Source organism: Seriola aureovittata, chromosome 22 (assembly GCF_021018895.1).
Source record: "Seriola aureovittata isolate HTS-2021-v1 ecotype China chromosome 22, ASM2101889v1, whole genome shotgun sequence".
Lineage (NCBI taxonomy): Eukaryota > Metazoa > Chordata > Actinopteri > Carangiformes > Carangidae > Seriola > Seriola aureovittata.
The window spans coordinates 21,802,136-21,825,014 of NC_079385.1; the positions used below are offsets into that span (position 1 = coordinate 21,802,136).

Consider the following 22,879-nt stretch of genomic DNA (forward strand, 5'->3'; position numbering starts at 1 on the left):
CTCATGTCTACACACTTCAAATCAAAGTTAAAGACAGTACAACCCCAATAAGTTCAGTTTGTTTACGTCACACCAACATGTCAATTAAAGAATTTCTTACCTGAAAATATTCATATCCCCATTAATATATTTAATCTGATTTTTTATATATATATATATATATAATATATATATATATGTCTAATAAAATACATTTTAATAACAGGTAAGATTTAAGGAAAGAATATTTGATAATATGAATATTTGATAATATCAAATGTTTCCTACTACATATGATATCTATTTTTTTCTTTTTAACTGTTTTTTATTTATTTATTGTACAGTTGAGCGCGGTCTGTCCTGCTGCTGACTCCAACCCTCAGTTCACTGCTTTTACTCGACACTGAACTGTGGCAGCATCACTTATACCTGATACATGAAATACAATTACAAATACATATCCCCCTCCCCCATAATGTGATTCCAGCCTGTAAGGAAAATCTGGTGACAGAGTGAAAGTAATGAATGAATCAAGTTGAAATATTAACACAATTTATTAGAAATGTGGATTTAAAGAGATTTTTATTCAACATTAATGATCCACAGTATTTTAATGGATGAAATCTTTGACATCTTGACACAGTCACATCTGACAGACAGGTACAGCCACTTTACTGCAGACGGAAAGTCAGCTGTGTGGTGCATCTGATAAACAATCACCTGTCACACTGATCTCAGGTGAACACACCTGTTCAGTGGATCAACCTTTATGTCAAAGTCCAGGACTACACAGACAACTTCACCCTGTTTTAAAGCTCAAGAACATCCCGCCAAACTCCATTTAAAAAAGAGCAGTTTAAAGTTTCCTGACTCAAACATCAGGAATTTAGAATATATATATATATATAGATATATATATATATTCATATTACAAACAAACAACATGTATGAGAGTGACCGGAGCTGTAAAGAACAGCTGCTCAGTCATGACAGTGGCCCACAGACCAGACTTCTGATTTATTTAATGACCACTTCAGGAACCAGAATCACGGTGAGAAAAAAAATAACCCTCAGCCTGTTTACTACTGAATGAATGAGCCCGTTAGCTCGGAGGCTAACACGCTGCTGTACTGGAGCAGAGCATCCGGTGTACCGGGCTCCGTTAACGTTACCAGAACAGAGAAGCGGTCCTCCAGAGCCTCCACCGTGAGCTCCACCTTTCCCCTGATGACGTGTCTGTCGAAGTCCACGTGGAGGGAAAGGTTCAGGTGTTTGGTGACGCACCTGGTGAAGGAGGAGAAGGAGCACGGATCTGAAGACATGATGATCTGGCCGGTAACGACGAGAGACTAGACCAACTGTCAGACGGACATCGGTTATCTACAGGAACATGCTGCAGTCACGTCCGGTACCGGCCTTTTCACAATAAAAGAGTCGCAGCAGAATACATGCTTTTATTTTGAAGCCTTGCTAATGATCAATAAGTTTCTGTTAAAGCACCAATTAACTGAATTATGATTTATTTCAGTCATGAATCTGATTGTTGAACTAAATTGAATCCAAATGTCTCACTCATCAGACTGAGGGTTAGTTCACCACGCACACACACACACACACACACACACACACACACACAAAAACACGAATGTCATTAATATAAATATTATTGTTACTCAATAATATTGCCATTATGTTACTGTATAATATAAATATTATTAATTATTGTTACGCTTCAGAAACCACCTGGGTGAGGGACACCTGTCATCTCGGTTCAGTCATAATGCTCTTAATCAACCACCAGGTACTTGATGTTTCCGCTGATCCCTGAAGGCAGTCACCAGGGGGCGCTGAACGCTTAGGTATGTTGGGGGCGTCGACTATGCTAATGTGCACTTGCCTTCTCCGGACAGGTAGTTAATCAAGGTGAGGTTAATCACATGTGCAGGTTCCGGATGAGGGCAGGTAAGCGAGGCTGGACTCACCTGTTGGACTGACGAAAAGTCAGTAACATGGAACCTCTGTTCACATGAGACGTGTCTTCAGAATAAACACCACTTCTAGCATCATGGTCCTGGACCATGTGAACTGGTCTGGATTTCATGGGTCTCCATGTGACAAACTGATCATTTAAAGAAATGATCAGAATGGATTATTGATGTATTGATCAAGTTGACTTTGTGAGTATTAACCTGCTGGATTAAATAAAGGGAGTCTGTGACTGTCACGTTAATGTGTCATGGTGTCAACACTGTAGAATATGAAACAGATCAGATTTCAACACGGGAGCATGAAAAGGAAAATATGACATAACATTAAAATTCATTTCAACAAATTTTTTTTATCATGAAAATCCAAATAAACTGACAGATTAAATTGATCTTATTATGAAAAAACTTAATTTCACAAAATCAGTTCAATATAAGTTGGTGCGGAAAAAATCATCTGTTGATTTTCATGATATAAAGTGAAATATTGTTATAAGAAGAAAAGTTTCCTGTTACAACAGAATCATTCACTAACGAGAAAAAGTCTAAATGAAAATAGCAAAAATATATAAATAAACTAACATTTCATTTAAACATAAAACAATATAAGATGTTTTTAACATGATCTTTTCCATGTTAAAATTTTTCCTGTCACTGTGACATCACATTGTTCCCCTATAACAAAACATTTATCTTTCTCATTATTATTATTAGAGATGAGGAAGAATTCTCACAACACAAAATAAAAAAATGTTGTAACATGAAAAATCTCAAGAAAACATTCTTGTAGACCTGTTTATTCCTGTCTCTAAATGTTGTTAAATATGGTTCAAACTTATAACAAGAAAATGTTCACCAAAAATTAATGCTATAAAACATTTTTATGTTTTAATAACAAATATGTCAGAACATATAAAATAAAACCTTTACATCTCATTTAACAGGTTCATTTTCTTCTTATAACACAAACTGGTGATGCGTTCAAATACCAAATTATAACAGGGAATTTTTCTGTCACAAAAAGATTTTTGGAGCCTCATGAATATGAATTATTTTAAATATTAAGCTAAAAATAACAAAAACAGGTGCGAAGAAAAAAAAACCTTTATTGCATCATTGTCATCTCTGTTTCTTCTTCACATTGATAAGGAATGACGAGGCCTTCAGGTTCGGCTCTGTGGAATGAGTCATCAAATAACAGGTAACTGTCACCTGTAGTTAACTCCGCCCCCTGCCCCCACCACAGGTAACTGCCACCTGTCACAAATTCCGCCCCCTGCCCCCACAGGTATCTGTAACCTTTCATAAACCCCACCCTCTAAAAAAACAGGAAACAGTTACCTGTCATTAACCCAACCCCCACCCCAACAGGTAACTGTCACCTGTCACAAATCCTGCCCATCACATCTGTCAACCTCCCCTCAACAGGTAACAGTCATCTGTCACAACCCCACCCCCCAACAGGTAACTGTCACCTGTCAAACACTGCCCTCTAAAAAAAGGTAACTGCAGCCTGTCATAAGCCACGCCCCTCCTGACTCACTTCCTGTCACATGATTCAGTTAAAACATGCGGATTAAAAGAAAAAAACAGATCTAACAAACATCTGCAGGAAGAACAGAAGAGGATGATAGGAAATAAAGGTGAGCTCAGAGTCCATGACATCACTTCCTCCTACAGACAGACACATTTATAATTTAAAAAAAAAAAACAAAAACAGTCCTGTGAAACTCCGCCTCCTCCTGCACCTCTTCATCAGTTTGTACATGGTGGCATCAGTCGATGACATCAGTCAATGACATCAGTCTGCTGCTTCCTGTTACCTGCCCGCTGCTCTAGCGTTTTGACAGCTCATTGGACAGCCAGTCCAGACCCTCGTAGAGACCTGTACCCTGAGTGGCACAGGTGGCCTGAACGTGCCACTGAGGAGACAAAGACACAGGTAGTAACAGCTGTTAGACACCTGGACAGGTTAACATGATAATAATCATTATTATTAATATTATTTTGATTAAACACACCTGAACATAAACATCTTTTGAACTTTCTCTGTGAAGTAATCTGATCAGACCTCACTGTGTAGTAATCTGATCAGACCTCAGCGTAGTAATCTGACCAGACTTCACTGTGTAGTAATCTGATCAGACCTCACTGTGTAGTAATCTGATCAGACCTCACTGAAGTAATCTGATCAGACTTCACTGTGAAGTAATCTGATCAGACCTCATTGTGTAGTAATCTGATCAGACCTCATTGTGTAGTAATCTGATCAGACCTCACTGTGTAGTAATCTGATCAGACCTCATTGTGTAGTAATCTGATCAGACCTCATTGTGTAGTAATCTGATCAGACTTCACTGTGAAGTAATCTGATCAGACCTCATTGTGTAGTAATCTGATCAGACCTCATTGTGTAGTAATCTGATCAGACCTCACTGTGTAGTAATCTGATCAGACCTCACTGTGTAGTAATCTGATCAGATCTCACTGTGTAGTAATCTGACCAGACTTCACTGTGAAGTAATCTGATCAGACCTCACTGTGTAGTAATCTGATCAGACCTCACTGAAGTAATCTGATCAGACTTCACTGTGAAGTAATCTGATCAGACTTCACTGTGAAGTAATCTGATCAGACCTCATTGTGTAGTAATCTGATCAGACCTCACTGTGTAGTAATCTGATCAGACCTCATTGTGTAGTAATCTGATCAAACCTCATTGTGTAGTAATCTGATCAGACCTCATTGTGTAGTATTCTGATCAGACCTCACTGTGAAGTAATCTGATCAGACCTTACTGAAATAATCTGATCAGATCTCTGAAGTAATCTGATCAGACCTTACTGAAATAATCTGATCAGACCTCACTGAAGTAATCTGATCAGATCTCTGTGAAATAATCTGATAAAAACCTCACTGAGAAGTAATCTGATCAGACCTCACAGAAGTAATCTGATCTAATCTGATCAGAGCTCATTGTGTAGTAATCTGATCAGACCTCAAATATGGTCAGATAACGTTCTTCATGTCTGAAGACTGGATCAAACTAAATGACTTATTGATTCTTATTGATTATTGATCCTTACAGTTCTGCTGCGCAGGCTGTGCAGACCCAGTTTGTCGGTGAGTTCACTGACTCCCATGGCGTTGGGAAGATCCTGTTTGTTAGCAAACACCAGAAGAACCGCCTCCTTCAACTCGTCCTCCTGGATCTACAGAGAGAGGGAGTGTCATATGTATCATGATGTCACTGATGGTGTCATAAATCTACAGGGCCGAGGTCTTCACTGTGGATGGAGCCAATCGAATTTTTTTCCAGTAACGATAATAACACTAATATATTTAAGAAAAGTGTGTCATTATTTATTCTGACGTTGGTGACGTTGTCTCTATCTCAGGAGTCAGAACGAGTCTATAGAAGAAATACTGGTAAGATTAATCAATAATGAAACAGAGTGTTTAATTTATGCTGAAGTTATATTTATCTGTAAAATATAAAACATTGTGGAAAAATACATACATTAATAAAATAAAGGATAAATAAAGAATAAGTTTCTTACCATCTTGGAGAGTTCCTCCGCAGACTCTGCTACTCTCTCTCTGTCATTACTGTCCACTACAAAGATCAGACCCTACACAGCAGACAGAGGGGTCAGAAGTCACACCAATCAATATCATCAGTCTGAGTGTGGGACAGTTCAACATAGTGGAGCCAATAAACCAAGTTCTCATCAACCAAACACTGGTTCTGGATCCATCATCTGTTCAATGGATTGAACTTGTCCGTGTTCTAACTGTTGTGACCTCTGACCTGAGAACAGTGAAGATCAAACCTGACACTGGATCAAAGGTCAAAGGTCAACAACTTTTCATTGTGTTATAATAATCAGGTGTATACTAACAATAATAATAATAAATAATAATAATAAAACAACAACAGGTTGTATGATCAGATGTGTTTTCATCTCTCAGAGTAAACTTATATTAACTTCAACCACAGTCCTGGTCCTTGTTCAGTACCTGAGTGTTCTGGAAGTAGTGTCTCCACAGAGGTCTGATCTTGTCCTGACCACCGACGTCCCAGACCGTGAAACAGATGTTCTTGTACTCGACTGTCTCCACATTAAAGCCTGAAACAGACACAGTAAATGGTTCAGGTCTGATGTTGGTCTCAGACTGGTTCAGGTCTGATGTTAGTCCAAGACTGGTTCAGGTCTAATGTTGGTCTCAGACTGGTTCAGGTCTAATGTTGGTCTCAGACTGCTTCAGGTCTGATGTTGGTCTCAGACTGGTTCAGGTCTGATGTTAGTCCCAGACTGGTTCAGGTCTAATGTTGGTCTCAGACTGGTTCAGGTCTGATGTTGGTCTCAGACTGCTTCAGGTCTAATGTTGGTCTCAGACTGCTTCAGGTCTGATGTTGGTCTCAGACTGCTTCAGGTCTAATGTTAGTCTCAGACTGCTTCAGGTCTAATGTTGGTCTCAGACTGCTTCAGGTCTGATGTTAGTCTCAGACTGCTTCAGGTCTAATGTTGGTCTCAGGCTGCTTCAGGTCTAATAATGGTCTCAGACTGCTTCAGGTCTGATGTTGGTCTCAGACTGCTTCAGGTCTAATGTTGGTCTCAGACTGCTTCAGGTCTAATGTTGGTCTCAGACTGCTTCAGGTCTGATGTTAGTCTCAGACTGCTTCAGGTCTAATGTTAGTCTCAGACTGCTTCAGGTCTGATGTTAGTCTCAGACTGCTTCAGGTCTAATGTTGGTCTCAGGCTGCTTCAGGTCTAATAATGGTCTCAGACTGCTTCAGGTCTGATGTTGGTCTCAGACTGCTTCAGGTCTAATGTTGGTCTCAGACTGCTTCAGGTCTAATGTTGGTCTCAGACTGCTTCAGGTCTGATGTTGGTCTCAGACTGCTTCAGGTCTAATGTTGGTCTCAGACTGCTTCAGGTCTGATGTTGGTCTCAGACTGCTTCAGGTCTAATGTTGGTCTCAGACTGCTTCAGGTCTAATGTTGGTCTCAGACTGCTTCAGGTCTAATGTTGGTCTCAGACTGCTTCAGGTCTTTAGATCCATTGGTGTCACAGAACAAATCAGACTAAAGTAAAACTATGTTTGTTTATTATGTTGTCTGATGTGAGTCATTAACAAGCACATGAATTAACACTGAGGTCTGCTCATGGCTGCACTGTACTGTAAACCAGCTATCTTTGTATATTACATCTTTATATACTGATTATACAGATCAATAAACTGTCTTTACTCTGTACAGGATGAATGTTAGACTGTTATCCTAATGAACTGTATTGAAAACCAGTTTCAAATGGTCCAGTAACATGTGACATCTCTGGTTCCTGTTGTGAGGATTTTGAGTGTTTGAGTTCAAGACAAAACATTTGAAACTAACAGGAACATGTTCACTGTTTTAAAACAAACCATCACTTCAGCAGAAAAAAAAAATCATGTTTGAAACGTCATATTAGACATTAAATGCTGACAGACACACATTACACTGACAGTTATCACCTGATTACGGATGTGATTACTGATTATTTACCGATAGTTGGGATAGTGGTGACGATCTCTCCGAGCTTCAGTTTGTAGAGGATCGTTGTTTTTCCAGCTGCGTCCAAACCCACTGAAACAGACAGATATCAGAGTTAAAGTACACGAACTGACTCTGAACTCCGGGTCAAGCGGCTCTGTCTTCGTCCGCTTCAGTCTGCGGGTAACGGGAGGTTCATTAAATAGATAAAGAGTTAAACTCTGCCGTTAAACCGCCCCGTTAGCTCTGAGCGCTAGCCTCTGACGGCTAGCTGTGTTAGCTTCTGTTTCTAAGATGTTCTGTCATGGACGGAGGCTAAGCAGCCGGTTGTTTAACACCGGGAACGGGATACAAGTTATTATGTTAAGGACAGAAACCAGAGTATGTAGCGTGTTTTCAGACCTCGCCGGTCTGGCCGGATAGCCTCGGAGCTAGTTAGCCTAACCGCGGTGCTCACCCATCAGGATCCTCATCTGCTTCTTCCCGAAAAACCGGGAGAACAGAGACGAGATCGTCAGGCCCATTTCACTAAAATGTCCCGTTTCAGGGGCGGGAGGAGGTCAGCCGGTTAGTCCGGGAGCAGCTGCTGGTCAGAGCCGGGGAACAGACCGGGAACAGGCGGAGAGAAACCAGAGTGGGCGCAGCTCCTTTTCGGTGCCACGTCCAGGCCAACGCGGAATAAATGACGTCACTGCTTTGAAAAAACTTTATTAACACCCAGAAGTGATGATCCGTTCAAGGACTAGTAGAAAGCCTGCACACTCAATACCTTTGTATTTCATTCCACACAACAGAGGAAGAAAAGTTTTAAATAATAGAAATGTCAACAATAATACATCTTTATCAGACTTTACCAAAACACACAATAAAAATAGTTTGATAAAATCAAATATTATATGTAGATAAAATTATAAATAGACAAAATTGACACAAAACTCATTATTATTTTCCTGTTGTCATTGTTTTATTAAAAATATGCTCTTACTTTTGAAATTTTCAAAATTAATATTTTTTTCTGTTTTAAAAAAAAAATCACATTAACAGAAATAGCGCAGGTCACTGTGACATAATTTAGTTTAATAACAGAACGTATCCACTGTCTGTCATTTTGTCTATGTGAGGTTATATTCCTGATGTCATGAATGCATCATTGAATTCCCGCCTCCTCTCTCTTCAGATCCGGTTCAGTCCAACATGGCTGCTGTTAGCTGACAGTTCATGTTCTGTATTTGTTGAATTTAGTTTTACAATAAATAAGATCAATAACGTTTTAAAACAAGGATTTCCTGATTAAATCAATAAACTCTGATCTTAGATAAATTTGACTGACCCCCCGTCTACTCAGGTAAGAACCGGAGAGAGGTCGGTGACTAGCGACGGTGTTTGTCGGTAAATGTTAAAGTTTGTTTCTGTCTGAGCTTTAAACTTGGTTTACATGTCCTCTCAGATGGACAGTTAATGACGGTTAATGACAGTTTGTGACGGTGGCATTAATTAGAAATAATGAACATTAACTAGAATAAAGAAGAAACTGAGACTGAACCAAAGACCCGGATCTGTGTGTGAATCTGTTGTTTATATCCGGACCTGAAACTAATGTAACTGATGTTTTCATCACAGGCTAATGTGTTAATTTGATGTAGTTCATCGTTTTGTCAACAAATGATAATAAATAGTTTAAAAACTTGTTGTATTTTCACAGTCTTGTGTTTAAGCCAAACGATGATTCAATAATTTTCTCTCAATCAGCTCATTAATTGATTCGATTGAGGGAGGGAATATCTTAAGACTGTACTGAGGGAGAAGAGAGATCTCCCCTCCCCCATGTTGTGCAGTTTATAGTTTTACTCACAGTTAAATCCAGAGGCAAACATGAATCAAACATGAAGCAGTGAAGCTGGTTTTAAAGACTGAAACATGTTCGTCATTAAAGAACAGTATTAATGTTTCTGATTCTGTGGCTGTTTAAATGTGTTTAATTGCAGCTTTACACACTGACCACTGACTGACGGACTGATTGCTGCTTGTGTTGACAGTTTCTTTTCCAGTCCAGCACAGCCTCAGTTTTCATCATGGTTGGTTACACATGAACCAGTTCTGGTCCTGACAATGGATTCAGTCTGATTGGACCCTGGTAGACTAACAGTCTGGTAGACCAGCAGAGTCATGGAGAAGTTTGGGATGAGTTTCGGGGGCGGGCCCAGTAGGAAGGAGCTGTTGGACACCATCGAGTCCCAGAAAAAACAGCTGGTCCAGTACCAGACCCGCTTCAAGGATGTGGTCCGGGCCTACAAGAGTCTTCTGAAGGAGAAGGAGGCTCTGGAGGCCAGTCTGAAGGTCCTGACGGTGACCCAGGAGGTGGACCTGAACCAGCAGGGCCAGGACAACACCACTGCTGCTGCCGCCTCAGACCTCCCAGAGGACGGCTGCTCACTGCACAGTGAGGACAGCGAGGACACGGTGGCGTCTGTGGACATGCCCACTGAGACCACCAGAGGGGACCAATCAGAGGAAGACCAGGGAGAACTGGGAGGGAAAGTAAGCTCGATGGTACATTTAAAAAAGTCAGCTGACTGAAACATCCTTTAGTTATTAAATGTTATCTGTTCTCCAGTTTCTCTCATATACTACACACATATATATATATATATATATATATATACACTCATATATATAGTCCAGGTAAACCAGAGTTACCTGGACAGGTGTGTTTGGTTCAGTGGATGATGCAACGTGACGAGTTCAAACTCTTGTTTCTTCCTGCAGACCCTGAGGGTGGAGAGGGCGGAGCTTGAGGCCGGTGCCGCAGAAAGAAGTGGTATGGGGGCGGAGCCTCAGCAACAGGCCACGGCCCTTACAAACGTGGAGGCAGAGCGTCGCATCGCCCAGCTGAAGAGCCAACTGACCACGCTCACCGGCGCCCTGGCCACGGTGACACAGGAGAAGTCTCGTATGGAGGCGAGTTTCCAGGCTGACAAGCGTCAGTTGAAGCAGGAGGTGGAGGAGCTGCGGGAACGCCTGGTCACCATGACGACACAGCAGGAGGCGGAGCTGCACGCTCTGCAGCAGCAGCTGGCCGAGAGTCGCGCTCGCATCATCACGCAGCAGCACGAGAGGGAGCAGGAGCAGGGAGATCACGTCCAGCAGCTGAGGGAGCTGCAGAGGATCCTGCAGCAGGAACGAGACCTGCGGCAGGACGCCGAGCTCCGCCTACAGGACGCCAACACCACCCTCCTGATGACATCACAGGCTGTAGACCGTGGGGTGGAGTCTGAGGCTCACCTTAACCAGGTAAGGGAGGAGAGAGATGAGCTGAAGAGGAGGCTGCAGGCCGCAGAGGAAGACCAGAAGAAACCAGATCCCAGAGTGGATGAGCTGCAGCGGGAGCTGAGGGAGCTGAAAAACCACTTCCAGAAGCAGATCCACAGCGAGACCAGGAAGGTAAGGCTAGACCAGAGCTAACTAAAACCAGATCACAACTAGACCAGGAAGGTAGGGCTTGACCAGAGCTAACTAAAACAAGGCCCACACTAACTAAAGTGGATCCACAATCAGACCAGGGAGGTAAAACAACTTGAACCAAACTGAACTCTGAACTCAATCTGACTGAAGATTCCAGACTATAATCCAACAGGCTCAGGTTCAGGTGCAGTACCTCACATTGTCCAGCAGGTGTCAGTGTGACTGTTTGAAAGGTTCAGTGAACTTCTTCAGGTTTTAGTCTCAGCAGGTTCTGGTCTCAGTCTGAACCCTCTCTGTGTTTCAGGTCTGCGAGGCAGAGGAGCGCGCTCGTGAGCGTGCTCAGGCCGCAGAGATCCGGGTCGCAGGTCTGGAGCAGCGAGTCTCTGAGCTGTCGGAGCTGCTGGGTTCCTGTGAGAAGGCGAGGCAGCGAGACCAGCAGACCGCTCAGAGACTCCGGGACCGGATCCTGCAGCTGGACACAGAGAACAAAACGCTGGCCATTGCCGCCTCCAGCAGGTCGACCTCTGACCTAAGCATAGACGAGTCGCAGCTGGACGTGGGTGCGCTGAAGGAGAAGCTGCAGAGGGTGAAGAAGCTGCTGTTGCTGGCGGCTCAGAGGAATCCAGACCAGAACATCCAGGACCTCGCAGAGACTGAGGCAGAGCCGGGTGGGGACAGAGCCTCGGCGCTGGTCTACCAGCAGGAGCTGCGGCAGCTGAAGGATGAGTTTGAGCGTTACAAGCTGCGAGCGCAGGTGGTGCTGAAGAACAAGAACGCCAAAGATGGCTGCCAGGCCAAAGAGCTGGAGGAGGTCCGGGACCAGCTGTCCGAGCTGAAGGAGAAGTACATCAACCTGCGGATCCAGAGCGATGAGGCCGAGGTCCACCGCTGCCGTGAGCTGGAGGAACGGCAGCAGGCGGTGGCAGCACTGCAGCAGAGCCACAGACAGGAAGTGGAGCGGGCGGAGGCACTGCACCGTGACGAGCTGCTGCGACTGGAGGCGGAGCTTCACAAACAGAGAGAGAGGACAATGGCTCTGCTGGACGAGAAAGACCAGGAGCTGGAGAGGCTGCGTGCCGCCGCCGCCGCCGCCCTCAGCCGCGATGAGTGCAATGAAGCTGCTGATGTTGATGGCGAGCCTGGCCCTGAGAGCGAGGGTGACATCGTCAGCCAGGCCCTGCGGCGGGTCGCCCCTGCCGAGCCAACACTGCTGTTGTACGCTGAACAGCTGGCGAGGAAGGAGGTAGAGGTGGGCGGGCTGCGGCGTCACAAACACCGGCTGGAGGAGGACCTCCACCAGCTGCAGGCCAGGCTCATTGCCAACGGAGAGCGACACGACGAGGAGGTGACGGAGCTGCGAGGACAACTGGACAAACTGATCCGAGACCAGAGCAGAGAGGGTGCCAACATGGAGTACCTGAAGAACGTCATCTACAAGTTCCTGACGCTGCAGGACGCCAGCGGGAGGCAGCAGACGCTCACCGCCATCCTTACTATCCTGCACTTTAGCCCGCAGGAGAAACACCACGTCCTGAGGCTGCAGGGGGCGACGTGGTGGACCAACAAGAGATAAAGACACCTGAAGAAGAAACATCACCTCCTGAACCTGAATCCAGTCTGTCTGTAAATCAGTGACACATTCCCAGACTTTGATTTCCCCTTCAGTTTGTTCACTGGCTTTGATTCTGAACAGGTTTTACAAACAGACCTTATTGACCCTTCTGATGCTTTCCAACATAAACCCCATTACATGACACCAACTCACTCTGACCGGCTAGCGGTTTATGACGGGAGCTATAGTTTCATTTACCTGATGTTTAAATTGATAGAAAACTTGCAGTTTGGTTCTGTTCTCCTGTAGAAACTGTATATTCATATTTAAACATGTATGATTATATGACTGTCACTGAATGAAAACATTTAAAAGGTGATTTAATGCAGTTCTTCATATCATTGATATGTATATTTTGTGTAGAAATTAAAATATTTTCCTGCTTGACAAAGTTTGGTTAATTTTCATCTTCTAAAATATGATAATAGTAAATTCACCTTAGGGTTTTCCACAGTGTCTACTAGAAGAGGCAATTTAAAACTTTTCCTCAACATTACAAATATAATATTACAGAGGAGAAAATATACCATAATTGACCATGTGAACAAGATTCAGGTTTCAGTTCTCAAAACAAAAAAATATTGGTATTGGTATGGTAAATACATTATTACTATTATTATTACTTCTATTGCAAGTTACATTCACTGAGCTCAGTCAGTTTGTGGATTTCAGCTGTGATTCAATGTTAGAAAAATATCACTTCATCTGTGGTCAGTGACGTTATATGGTAGATTCATTTTTTAAATGAAAGTAACAGATTAAAGTGAATCAAACTTTTCAGAACAGAGGTAAACAGGCAGCTTTTCAATGAACTGTTTGGTTCTTTGTTGGATTTTTATTTAAACAGGTTTTATAAATATTCTATGTTACATGTGAAGCTGAATGTTAAACAACTGAAAGTTTGTTTCAAGCCGAAAAGAACAAATCCACAACTTCTCCAATATTATGACAGCGCATCAGAAATGAAGTTGTAGTATTTCATGAATGAAGACACTATAGTGAGAAAAATTGTTATTATAAGAATAAAGTCATTTTAAAAATAAAGAGCTGAAGTCTGAAACATCGAGAACAAGAGAGTCAAATCAAGCAGCTGGGACATGTTCTTCAGTGTGTGTTCAGTGTGTGTTCAGTGTGTGTTCTCTGTGTGTGTGTAGAACACTCTGCAGGTCTTCAGACAGTGTTGTGATCATTGTATTTATAAAAGTGTGTAGTTTGTGTAAAACTCCGTCCTTCACCTGCAGCTGCTGTCTGCGAGCTTTAATCTGAAACACACAAACACACCTCCTGTCTGTCATGTAAACACAATCACAATCAATCTAGAGCAGCCTGTTAGGGACAATCTTAAAGTGTCAGTCTGGAGAATTTCCATTGAATCAATGAACGAGGAAACAACAGTGACTGACACTGATCAGTGATATTGATCAGTAATATTGATCATTTTGTGTGGGGGGAGTTTCCTGTGTTCAGCTGCTGCTCATACAGAGAGGATCAGTGAAGAAGATGAAGGAGCCACAGAGAGATGAAGAGCTGCTCTTCAGACTCCTGACTGCTGCTAACAGAGCGATGGAACAAACTTATTCTGTGACTGGAAGTCATTGTGCTGTCCACACAACTCTGGGAGTTGTAGTCCTGACCCACCTGGATCACAGGTGTGAAATCTCCGGACTGACACTTCACAGGTAAACAGTCGATGAAATGAAAAGGTTCTACTGAGAGAACGACGGACCATTTAAATAAATCTATTACATAGAGTTTAGATCCGGATCCCAGGCGGCAGTCACCCTGATCCACTCACCAGTTTCTCTCTGAGCTTCAGAATCAGATCTACGATCTCCACCTCAGACTTGTCTTTGGTCCAACCGAGCAGGTCCTGGAAAGACCAGAACATCAGGGTTAGAGGATCCAGATGTTTGACAACTGTCATCCAGAAGTTTGATGAGATAACTCACAGCGTCACAGATGACCTCCAGGTGAAGACTCTCCAGTTTCTGAGTCATCTCTTTGTGTCGCTGACGATACCAACCATCAAAGTTCGGAGACCTAAAGAACTTCCTGTCAGGAAAATGTGACATTTATTGTGTGAGCACGGGAACATGGAGACCACCTGCACACACCTGAGGGACTCACCTGTACAGTCCCATCCAATCACCTTTGAGCATTGAGGTGAGCTGAGGCCCAGTGTGATCCAGAGTGGACATGAACTCGTCCTGACTGAAGGGTCGAATCTGAGGAGGCGTCTGAACAAATAAAACAAATTAATCACCTGTCATCTCCACACTGATGACATCACTGTGACATCATCACAAAGAAGCCACTTCCTGTTTACCTTCCAAGGCGTCACAGATCTCTGCAGAGGCATCAGGCCTGCCATGTACCGCTCCTGACAGACAAAACGCAGGGTTACACTTCCTGCTCTCTGATTGGTCAGTGCTGATCTGACATCATCGAGCGTCAGTATAGCGACAGGTGGACAACAGGTAACATTAGAGCGATGTGATTGGCTGATCCTCACCAGAGGGATGATGAAGCTCTGCGTCAGCTCTAACAGGTGTCTCCTCAGGATGGCGCTTTGAACCTCTGACGGTCTCTTCCTCTGGATGCCCTGAACATGCAGACGAGACTCAGACTCATTAAACAGGTCATGTGATCTTTGTCTTGTGATCATCGTTGTGTGTTCAGGTCTGAGTTCTGCTGCTTCACCTTCAACAGCCTTTTAATCAGGATCTTGTCTTTGTGTAGAAACGTCTTGTACGCTGTGTAGATCCCTGCACACACACAAGTCACACTGAGTCACACACACTCAGGTGGTCTGGGTTTTCACCTGGTTCTGTTCTATCAGGTTACCTGGTTTGGTGTCCAGTGTTTTCAGTTTGGACAGCTTCTTCACCTTCACCTGTTTGGGTAAATCACCTGGAAGTGATCAGACAGGTGAGTCGTTATGATATTAACCGTAACAATCAATTCATAACCTCAGTCATCTAATGAACTTCATGTTTAATTATTTTATTATATGTTTAATCTGCACAAGGTCAGTCAGAGTCCGACTGATGTGATTAGATTTAAAACAAGGAAACATTCATTTATCAATAATAATAATAATAATAATAATAAACAGAAAGATACTGTATTTCTTTGATAAAAAACTGAATATTTCATCTCAGCATTCTAAACTTTATTGACTGAACTCAGGTTTTTCAAAGTAAAATGCTGAAAGACATTGAACATATTTTACTGATATTAAACATGTGGTTCCTCTCAGGGTTCTCAGGCTGTTCTATGGAGAATACAAGTAAATCACACCAGGACCAACATGTGGAACTCATGGATTGTTTATATAACAGTTTTCATGAATGATCAGCTGCTTGTTCTCTGTGTTTTACAGTGTTGTTTGTTGTGTAGGAACACCTGTGACATCTGACCTGGTTCATGTCACACACCTGTTGAATCACCCTTCATGTGAATGAATGTATGAACAGACCTGCCATCCTGATCTCTCCCAGTCTAACGATGTGAGGCCACGACTGGAACGTCTTTATGAAGAACGGGTTGGTGACTCCCAGAACCACGTTAGGTCTGACAGAGACAAGACAGGTGTGTTCAGACAGACAGATAGAGTCAGGTGAGTTCAGACAGATTGACTCAGTTGAGTTCAGACAGGTAGACTCAGGTGTGCAGGTTACTCACGGGGCCTGTGTCCTGGTGGTGTACTCTCTGAACTCACTGTCATGGATGGTGAAATAAGGACGAAAGTCGCAGCAGAACTTCAGAGGACTGATGGAGCTAAGGAGACACACACCGTTACCACGGCAACAACTGCTCAGAGCATCTCTCCATCAGGAAATCAATAACACACATCATCAAACATCTGTCCTGATGTTTTTGTGACTCCTTCACAGTGAATCAATAAATGTTGACTTTTTTAAGATTGATTTTATTCTTCATGTGAAAAGACTCAAAGGTGTCTGAAGGCTGTGTGATTGACAGGTGACCTGTCCAGGTGTGCTCCGCCTCCTCGAGAGATGTCAAACGGTGTGAATGTGATCACTTCACACCTGTGGATGTTAAAATGACTCCTGATTGACTGTTCAGTTACCTGACGAGGGCCAGCACAGTTTCCGAGGAGATGGTGGGAGACGGCGCCATGACAACCACCGGTTCCCCGAGTAACATGAGCTCCCAGAGCATCTGCAGGTGGATGAGCGCTGACTGGAAACACCTGGTCAGAGGTCAGAGGTCACGTTAGACGAGTGGAAACAGTTCATTCAGTCATTAAAACATCTGCGGACCTTCAGAATAAAACTAGAATGATCAAGACAAACTAAACTAAATGTGGATCAGGTTCAGAGGAAGAACTGGTTCTGACTTGAAGAGGTCCAGTTCATGGATCGTGGGCAGCAGCGTCGGAGCCGGCAGGAGGTTCTGAGGAGAGACAGATATTAATAATAAAACTTTATTGATTTATTTATTAATGATAGACGCAGAGAGAATGAAGATGAACAGCCTGTGACCTCTGACCTCTTTAGCAGCCTGTTTGACTGGACTTCCTCCGGGTTTGTCTGATTTTGAAGGAATCCTCACCTGGACAGTGAACAGGTGAACAGACAGGAAGTTCAAATACAGACAGGAAGTTCATGTACACTTTAATGTTCTAAATTTTAAAGGCGTAATGTGTAAGATTTGGTCCGATCTGGCCAGACTGGCCAGAAAAAAAGCAAAACACGGGTGAATCCTGGTGTGTTTTTCCATCGCTGGAGACAGCTCCGGGTAAAGAGATATGGCTTGATGCCGAGCTTGCAACTGTTCTGTTAGACAGGTGAGTAACATCTAATATTGGTCTGTAGCGAAAAGCATCATTAGTGCAAATGACAAACTGTACTGACGAACACTTCAAGTGGCATAAATGTATGATTGATGATGTCGACAGACGTTTTAGCGACGTAGTAGAATTCAGCCTGTTCCTGCGGCTGGTGTCCAGCTCGATGCGTCAGTAACTTTTCTTTTACAAGTGAGACAAAGAGACGGTTTGATCCAGAACCAGCAGCTTCAGGATCCACTGCCTAATACTGTATTTATTTTAGCATATTCATATCTATCCTTACTATTTATTATACACACACAACAGACCTAACATTTTTGAACATATATGATCTAAAGGATTTGTCCTATCACATGTTTGTCTGTATCAGGACCAGAAGTCCAGTCCGGTCACCCCAGTGATGGACCAGCACCTTCCTTTTCTTCTGCATCTGGCCTCATCAATCAACAACCACATTACATCAACACTTTGGGGTATGATCCCTGCACAGAACAGTCTATACTGTCTACACTGTGATCTTTTGCACATCCTTTATCTTTTAATTGTTATTTCTTGTTAATATGTTTATTGGACAGTGAACCAAACACTAAGCCGTTCCTCCATTATCTCACCTGAAAATTATTCCATTATTCTTATATTAAAACCAGACCTGTTTGTTATACTGTGAAATGCATCCTGGGAGTTGTAGTTGACTTCTCTCCTTCAGTTTTAATTTTATCAGAGAACCAGATGTTTTCTGGAGGAAGGCGACCCTCCTCTCACCTGTCAACCAAGCCCCTCCTCTGAATGACCACACCCCCTCCCCTCACCTGTAAGACCACGCCCATCACAGGCAGGTTAAGGGTCAGTCCAGGTACAGGTGAAGGCCACTGGTCAATCTCGTTACAAACTGTGAGGATGTATAACAGATGTCAGGTGAAATATCTGCCCATCTGTTCTGATTGGCTTGTGGTTATGATGTAAGCGTGACATAATCACCTGCTTCGAGACAAGGCTCCAGCTTCTCAAAGAACTCAGGTGCAATGATCTGCAGCAGTGAGTGGAACAGATGAGTGTACGGCATCCTGGACACCAACACCAGGGACTGAAACACAAGTCACATGACCCCACAGCTGTCAATCAAACTGAACAGGTGTGAATAGAGGGCTGTTTCATAAAGATGAAAGGCCTGACCTGATCCAGGATCAGTCTGAGACTGGTTTAACTGAAAGTGAAACTGATCACATGAGATCACGGAGCTTAAGAGGTAGAACTAAAATGTTGATGTCTTAATTAGACGAAATCATTTTAAAATAATTTGATAAAATAATTTGATAAAATAATTTGATAAAATAATAAAATTAATGTTAATGTAACACAGAGACAAAAATGTTACAGCAATAAACAGCAATAACCTCTGTTAGCTTCTCTGTTAGCTAAATTGTGACCAGGTGTTGGACTGTGACCAGGTGAGTACAGGGGACCCTCACCTTCTGGAAGTATCCTCTCTTCACTGAGACGTCCTTAACTTGTCTGAAATAGACGTAACCAAAGAAGTGGGACACTTCCCTCTGAGGACACCAGAGAAGAGTCAGTTTATAGGGAGAGCGACAGGAAGTGCTATTATATCCCAGAATTCATTTCTATCATGACGTTGATTTTTTCCTTAAGAAATAGAACCAGACAGAAATAAACACCAACGTCATAATGAACTATGACCATCAATCATGCTGTGTAATAACAGGGTGAACTCTAATCAATCAATCAATCAATCAATCAATCAATCAATCAATCAATCAATCAGAATTACATTGAGATAAGTGAAAGGACCTCAACATCTAACATGTTCTTTTTTTAAATAGAGCAGAAACGTTGATGACAATCTTTGATGAATCTGATGATCCAGTAAAAACTAATCAGTCATGTTACTGACAATCTGATGGATCAATGACAGCAGCTTTTTCCTGTGTGAACTCACCTGCAGAGTAACAGGAGCGTCTCGGTTATAAGCATCGTCTCTGAACCTCGAAGCTCTGCGACCGACCGACTGACGTAACCTGAAGCTGAACTGAGTGTCCCCGAGGCATCCTGGGAATGAACACAGACAGGTCATGTGACCTCTGACCTCTGACCTAGAGTATTGATCAGTGTTATTAGATGGTAGAGTTTACCTGAATACGAGTCGGGGAAGGACAGGTAGCATATGCTGGTTTTCTGACAACAAACATCAACAATAAAGTGATCAACTAGTGATCAATAAAGTGAATGTTAGTCCACAGTGATAATCAGAGCAGGTGTAGAAAGACTTCAAATTTACCTCCTTCTCAGTGAGTTTCACATCTGGAGGATAAACCAGCTGAAAACGCCCAGAAAGAAAAATAAGTCCTTTCAAAATTATGCAAATTTAATCTTTGTCCATCAACAACCTGTAAAATGGCAGAAATACACCTGAGAATATAATGTTCACTTCAGCCTTCCATTCCCACAATCATCCAGTGAACAGCAGCAAGAATTCATTCATTCATTAATGTTGTTTGTTGACAGGAGTCATGCCGAACTGAACAGTACACTATGAATATCAGTCATTTAATATCAGTCATTGAACAGCGAAGAGCTTTTAGCAAAGCGAAGGTCGAACTAAATGATTGTCAGTTTTATGAACGGAGTTTGGTGTAAGTACCAGAACACGGTGGAGGAGTGAAGGGGAGTTCTGTGGGTCACTGCTGACATGATGCTGTTACAGCACAAACCAAATCACATGTCAAATTCTGCTAATTTAAAGACTGTTAGCCTTTCAGTGAGACGGAACCGTGTCTTGGACCTTTAACACATCCCAAGGGTTGAACGTTGACTTCGGCTTCACATCATCACCAGTCCGTTACATAAAATGCTAACTTTTATTTGTCTTTATATCTGCTTGACAGCAGCACGAGGTGTCAAGAATATATTAAATTAAAAAAGGAAAACAGCTGTTTGGTTCACTGATGCAGCTAAACAGTGAACTTCTTCATTATCACATATATTTTAATTTGAGTCATTATTACTAAGGAACATTTGGGAAGTTAAATCACAAATACTCCGTTTTTCAGACGGAGTTCGTTTCACCTGCCTCCATCAACCGTTAAACACGGTGTTAATAACAGCACAGATTTACTACCACCGTGTTTAACGGTTGGTGATTCCCACCATCGGCATCTGTTCCGAACTAATATTATTATTGAACATCTAACTGATCGATCACCCTGAGGATAAACGATGCTAACAATGCTAAGCTAACACTGTACCTCTATGGCTTGTCCGAGCTCCAGGTCGAAGGTAACGACACACACACACTCCAACCAGGAGGCGAAGCGGGACCATGGACACCGGCTGTCCCCGCCGCCCGCCATCTCGTCATGTCGCGGAGAACCGGAGCCGTCAAACGAGTTCATCACGACCGCATCAGAGCTCCACAACCTCCATCCGTCCTCCTCCTCCAGTCTTCCTCCGGTCCTCCATCCACATGAACCGGTAAAGATATCGACAGGGAGCAGAGACCCCCGGTGGACACAATGAGACACTGCAGCAAGACAACCACGGATCGTCACTGGTCATTAAAAGTCCTGCACTCAGTTAATACTTCGGGACAATGGGTCATGTTGCTTTGCCTGGGGGGTCAGGGGTGGACCTGAGGACCAGTCAGAGGTTGTATGGATAGACTTGCAACTCTTTTTTAGTTTTACTGACCACTCAATTACACTCACATTCGCACACTGATGCAACAGCCATCATGAGCAATTGGGGTTCAGTATCTTGCCCAAGGATACTTCAACGTGTGACCTGGAGGAGCCGGGGATCGAACCACCGCCCTTCTAATTAGTGGACAACCCACTCTACCTCCTGAGCCACAGCCGTCCAAATGAAAGTCCCTCTTCATGTGGACTCTGTGTATGGGGACCAGAGGACTGTGAGACCCCCTCGTCTCTCCTGACTCCCTCTGGAAAGATCCCGTGGTCTGGATTCGTTGTAGAGAGGGTCTGGTTTTTCACATTAATGATATGTTATACATTCAGACAGGTTTTCTACTGCACTGGTCCTGCATGAGGTCCAGGTCTACTGGACTGGATTTAGTGATCAAGTTTGATTGATCAGCTCATTCAGGACAAACACACAGATAAAAGATCAAAAATCATTTTATTCACACAAACAAAAACAATAAACATCAGAAATCAGCTGGAGGTCACTGTAATGTCACAGTGTTGACCTCTGACCTTCATCACCATCATTTTGTTATTCAGACGCTGATTGGCTCCTGCTGGTTGTTCTGACGTTTGACCACAAAAACCTTTTGACCAGAAACTGTCACCGTGTAAACGAAGTCCTCCAGGATCACTGAGGACAGAGGCATGAGGACAGGTGAGTCCAGATGAGAGGGTCTGTGTGTGTGTGTGTGTGTGTGTGTGTGTGTGTGTGTGTGTGTGTGTGTGTATGTGTGTGTGTGTGTGTGCATGTTACCTGACATGCGTTTGAAGGGCGGATCAGCTGATCCAGGTAACCTGAAACGACTCGCTGTTCGAACCATCTCCATCATCACACCAGCTGTGTGTTCATCATTCTCCAGCTCACCTGCAGACTAAGCAGGTGAAGAAATCAGGGGTCAGAGGTCAGGATTATGTCCAACAGACTGGATTCATCTCTACATACATCTCTCTCTATATATTAATATAAAATGAAACATTTCCATGTCTTAAACCAAACTACATAAAAGTCAAGAATTTAAACAGTTTCTAGTTTTATGTGTATTTATCATATATAATGTGAATTCATCATTTCATCAACTGTCTCTTTAAATTCACCAGCATCAATACAAAAGTTAAATATAGATATTTGAATGGAGTTTGTTGTTTGTGTCTCAAACCAAACTTAATGAGTTAATTTAAATTGAACGTTTTCTCATCTATTACTTTGCAGAATTAGATTAAAATTATTTTTTAATCATCAGGCCCCAAGTTTCAAACCAGGACCTAAAAAGAAAATCAAAAATAAAGGTCCTGATAATTTAATGAGATTATCTTTCTCTTTAATTCTGTGTGAAGGTTTGTGAAGAGATGTGAACAGAGTTTGGCCAGTAACCCGACCGGTAACTGTTACAGATGAAACACTCACAGCCAGGACCCCGTCCTCACTGATGACCAGGTACCCGAGCTGATCCGGGATCCGCTCCAGACCCGCAGTCAGAGCCGCAGTGGTCTGATGACAGCACAGACAGGGTCATTCGAAGCTAACAGGCTAACTGCTAACAGGCTAGTCAACGTCACAGTTCAATAACTTTATAAATATGATAAAAACATAATTATTCAAGTGTCTCACTCACCATTCTTATTCTTATTCTTATTCTTATTCTTATTCTTCTGTTTTTACAGGTTGTAGCAGGGTTGTAGCTCAGCTGCACTTCCGTCTTATGATTTTTCACGTGACCGATGAGACCTTCATGTGCTGTTGGAAACTTCAAACGAACATGAGAAGAGAAA

General features: G+C 42.9%; 5 protein-coding genes across 7 annotated transcripts in view; 1 reads left to right on the forward strand and 4 right to left on the reverse strand.

Moving 5' to 3' along the window:
• The window catches only part of lta4h (leukotriene A4 hydrolase), a 44,189-nt gene extending 42,813 nt beyond the window's left edge, over positions 1-1,376 (reverse strand). Inside the window, exon 1 of the mRNA XM_056367824.1 lies at positions 1,152-1,376. Within this exon, the coding sequence (XP_056223799.1) occupies positions 1,152-1,301 (150 nt within the window). The 5' untranslated portion in view covers positions 1,302-1,376. The remainder of the gene's footprint in view (positions 1-1,151) is intronic.
• A 921-nt stretch (positions 1,377-2,297) lies between these two features.
• LOC130163551 (ADP-ribosylation factor 4) lies at positions 2,298-8,178 on the reverse strand. The gene is made up of 6 exons (XM_056367826.1): positions 7,958-8,178; positions 7,513-7,593; positions 5,985-6,094; positions 5,525-5,596; positions 5,051-5,176; positions 2,298-3,886 (listed from the first exon to the last, which is right to left on the reverse strand). The coding sequence occupies exons 1-6, from the start codon at positions 8,022-8,024 to the stop codon at positions 3,800-3,802; spliced, it is 543 nt and encodes a 180-aa protein (XP_056223801.1). The 5' UTR covers positions 8,025-8,178; the 3' UTR covers positions 2,298-3,799.
• Positions 8,179-8,559: 381 nt separating this feature from the next.
• Positions 8,560-13,243, forward strand: gcc1 (GRIP and coiled-coil domain containing 1). 2 transcript variants are annotated; one of them, XM_056367821.1, is made up of 4 exons: positions 8,560-8,845; positions 9,537-10,050; positions 10,267-10,941; positions 11,267-13,243. In XM_056367821.1, the coding sequence occupies exons 2-4, from the start codon at positions 9,667-9,669 to the stop codon at positions 12,533-12,535; spliced, it is 2,328 nt and encodes a 775-aa protein (XP_056223796.1). In that variant the 5' UTR covers positions 8,560-8,845; positions 9,537-9,666; the 3' UTR covers positions 12,536-13,243. The 2 variants fall into 2 exon arrangements, with proteins under 2 accessions (XP_056223796.1, XP_056223798.1); XM_056367823.1 differs by having other exon boundaries at positions 8,561-8,845; positions 9,537-10,038.
• Positions 13,244-13,387: 144 nt separating this feature from the next.
• On the reverse strand, positions 13,388-20,885 carry dennd6b (DENN/MADD domain containing 6B). Its single transcript, XM_056367825.1, has 20 exons — positions 20,654-20,885; positions 19,687-19,725; positions 19,541-19,583; positions 19,348-19,457; positions 18,860-18,940; positions 18,369-18,474; positions 18,200-18,279; positions 17,090-17,152; positions 16,938-16,993; positions 16,668-16,790; positions 16,259-16,354; positions 16,053-16,147; positions 15,419-15,484; positions 15,275-15,339; positions 15,087-15,176; positions 14,901-14,954; positions 14,702-14,811; positions 14,524-14,626; positions 14,370-14,444; positions 13,388-13,836 (listed from the first exon to the last, which is right to left on the reverse strand). The coding sequence occupies exons 1-20, from the start codon at positions 20,798-20,800 to the stop codon at positions 13,690-13,692; spliced, it is 1,749 nt and encodes a 582-aa protein (XP_056223800.1). The 5' UTR covers positions 20,801-20,885; the 3' UTR covers positions 13,388-13,689.
• A 640-nt stretch (positions 20,886-21,525) lies between these two features.
• On the reverse strand, positions 21,526-22,864 carry lamtor4 (late endosomal/lysosomal adaptor, MAPK and MTOR activator 4). Of its 2 annotated transcripts, none has more exons than XM_056367832.1 (4): positions 22,723-22,864; positions 22,515-22,598; positions 21,864-21,981; positions 21,526-21,740 (listed from the first exon to the last, which is right to left on the reverse strand). In XM_056367832.1, exons 1-4 carry the CDS (start codon positions 22,723-22,725, stop codon positions 21,643-21,645), a joined length of 303 nt encoding a protein of 100 aa, XP_056223807.1. In that variant the 5' UTR covers positions 22,726-22,864; the 3' UTR covers positions 21,526-21,642. The 2 variants fall into 2 exon arrangements, with proteins under 2 accessions (XP_056223807.1, XP_056223808.1); XM_056367833.1 differs by having other exon boundaries at positions 22,515-22,599; positions 22,736-22,833.
• Between the last annotated feature and the right edge of the window lie 15 nt (positions 22,865-22,879).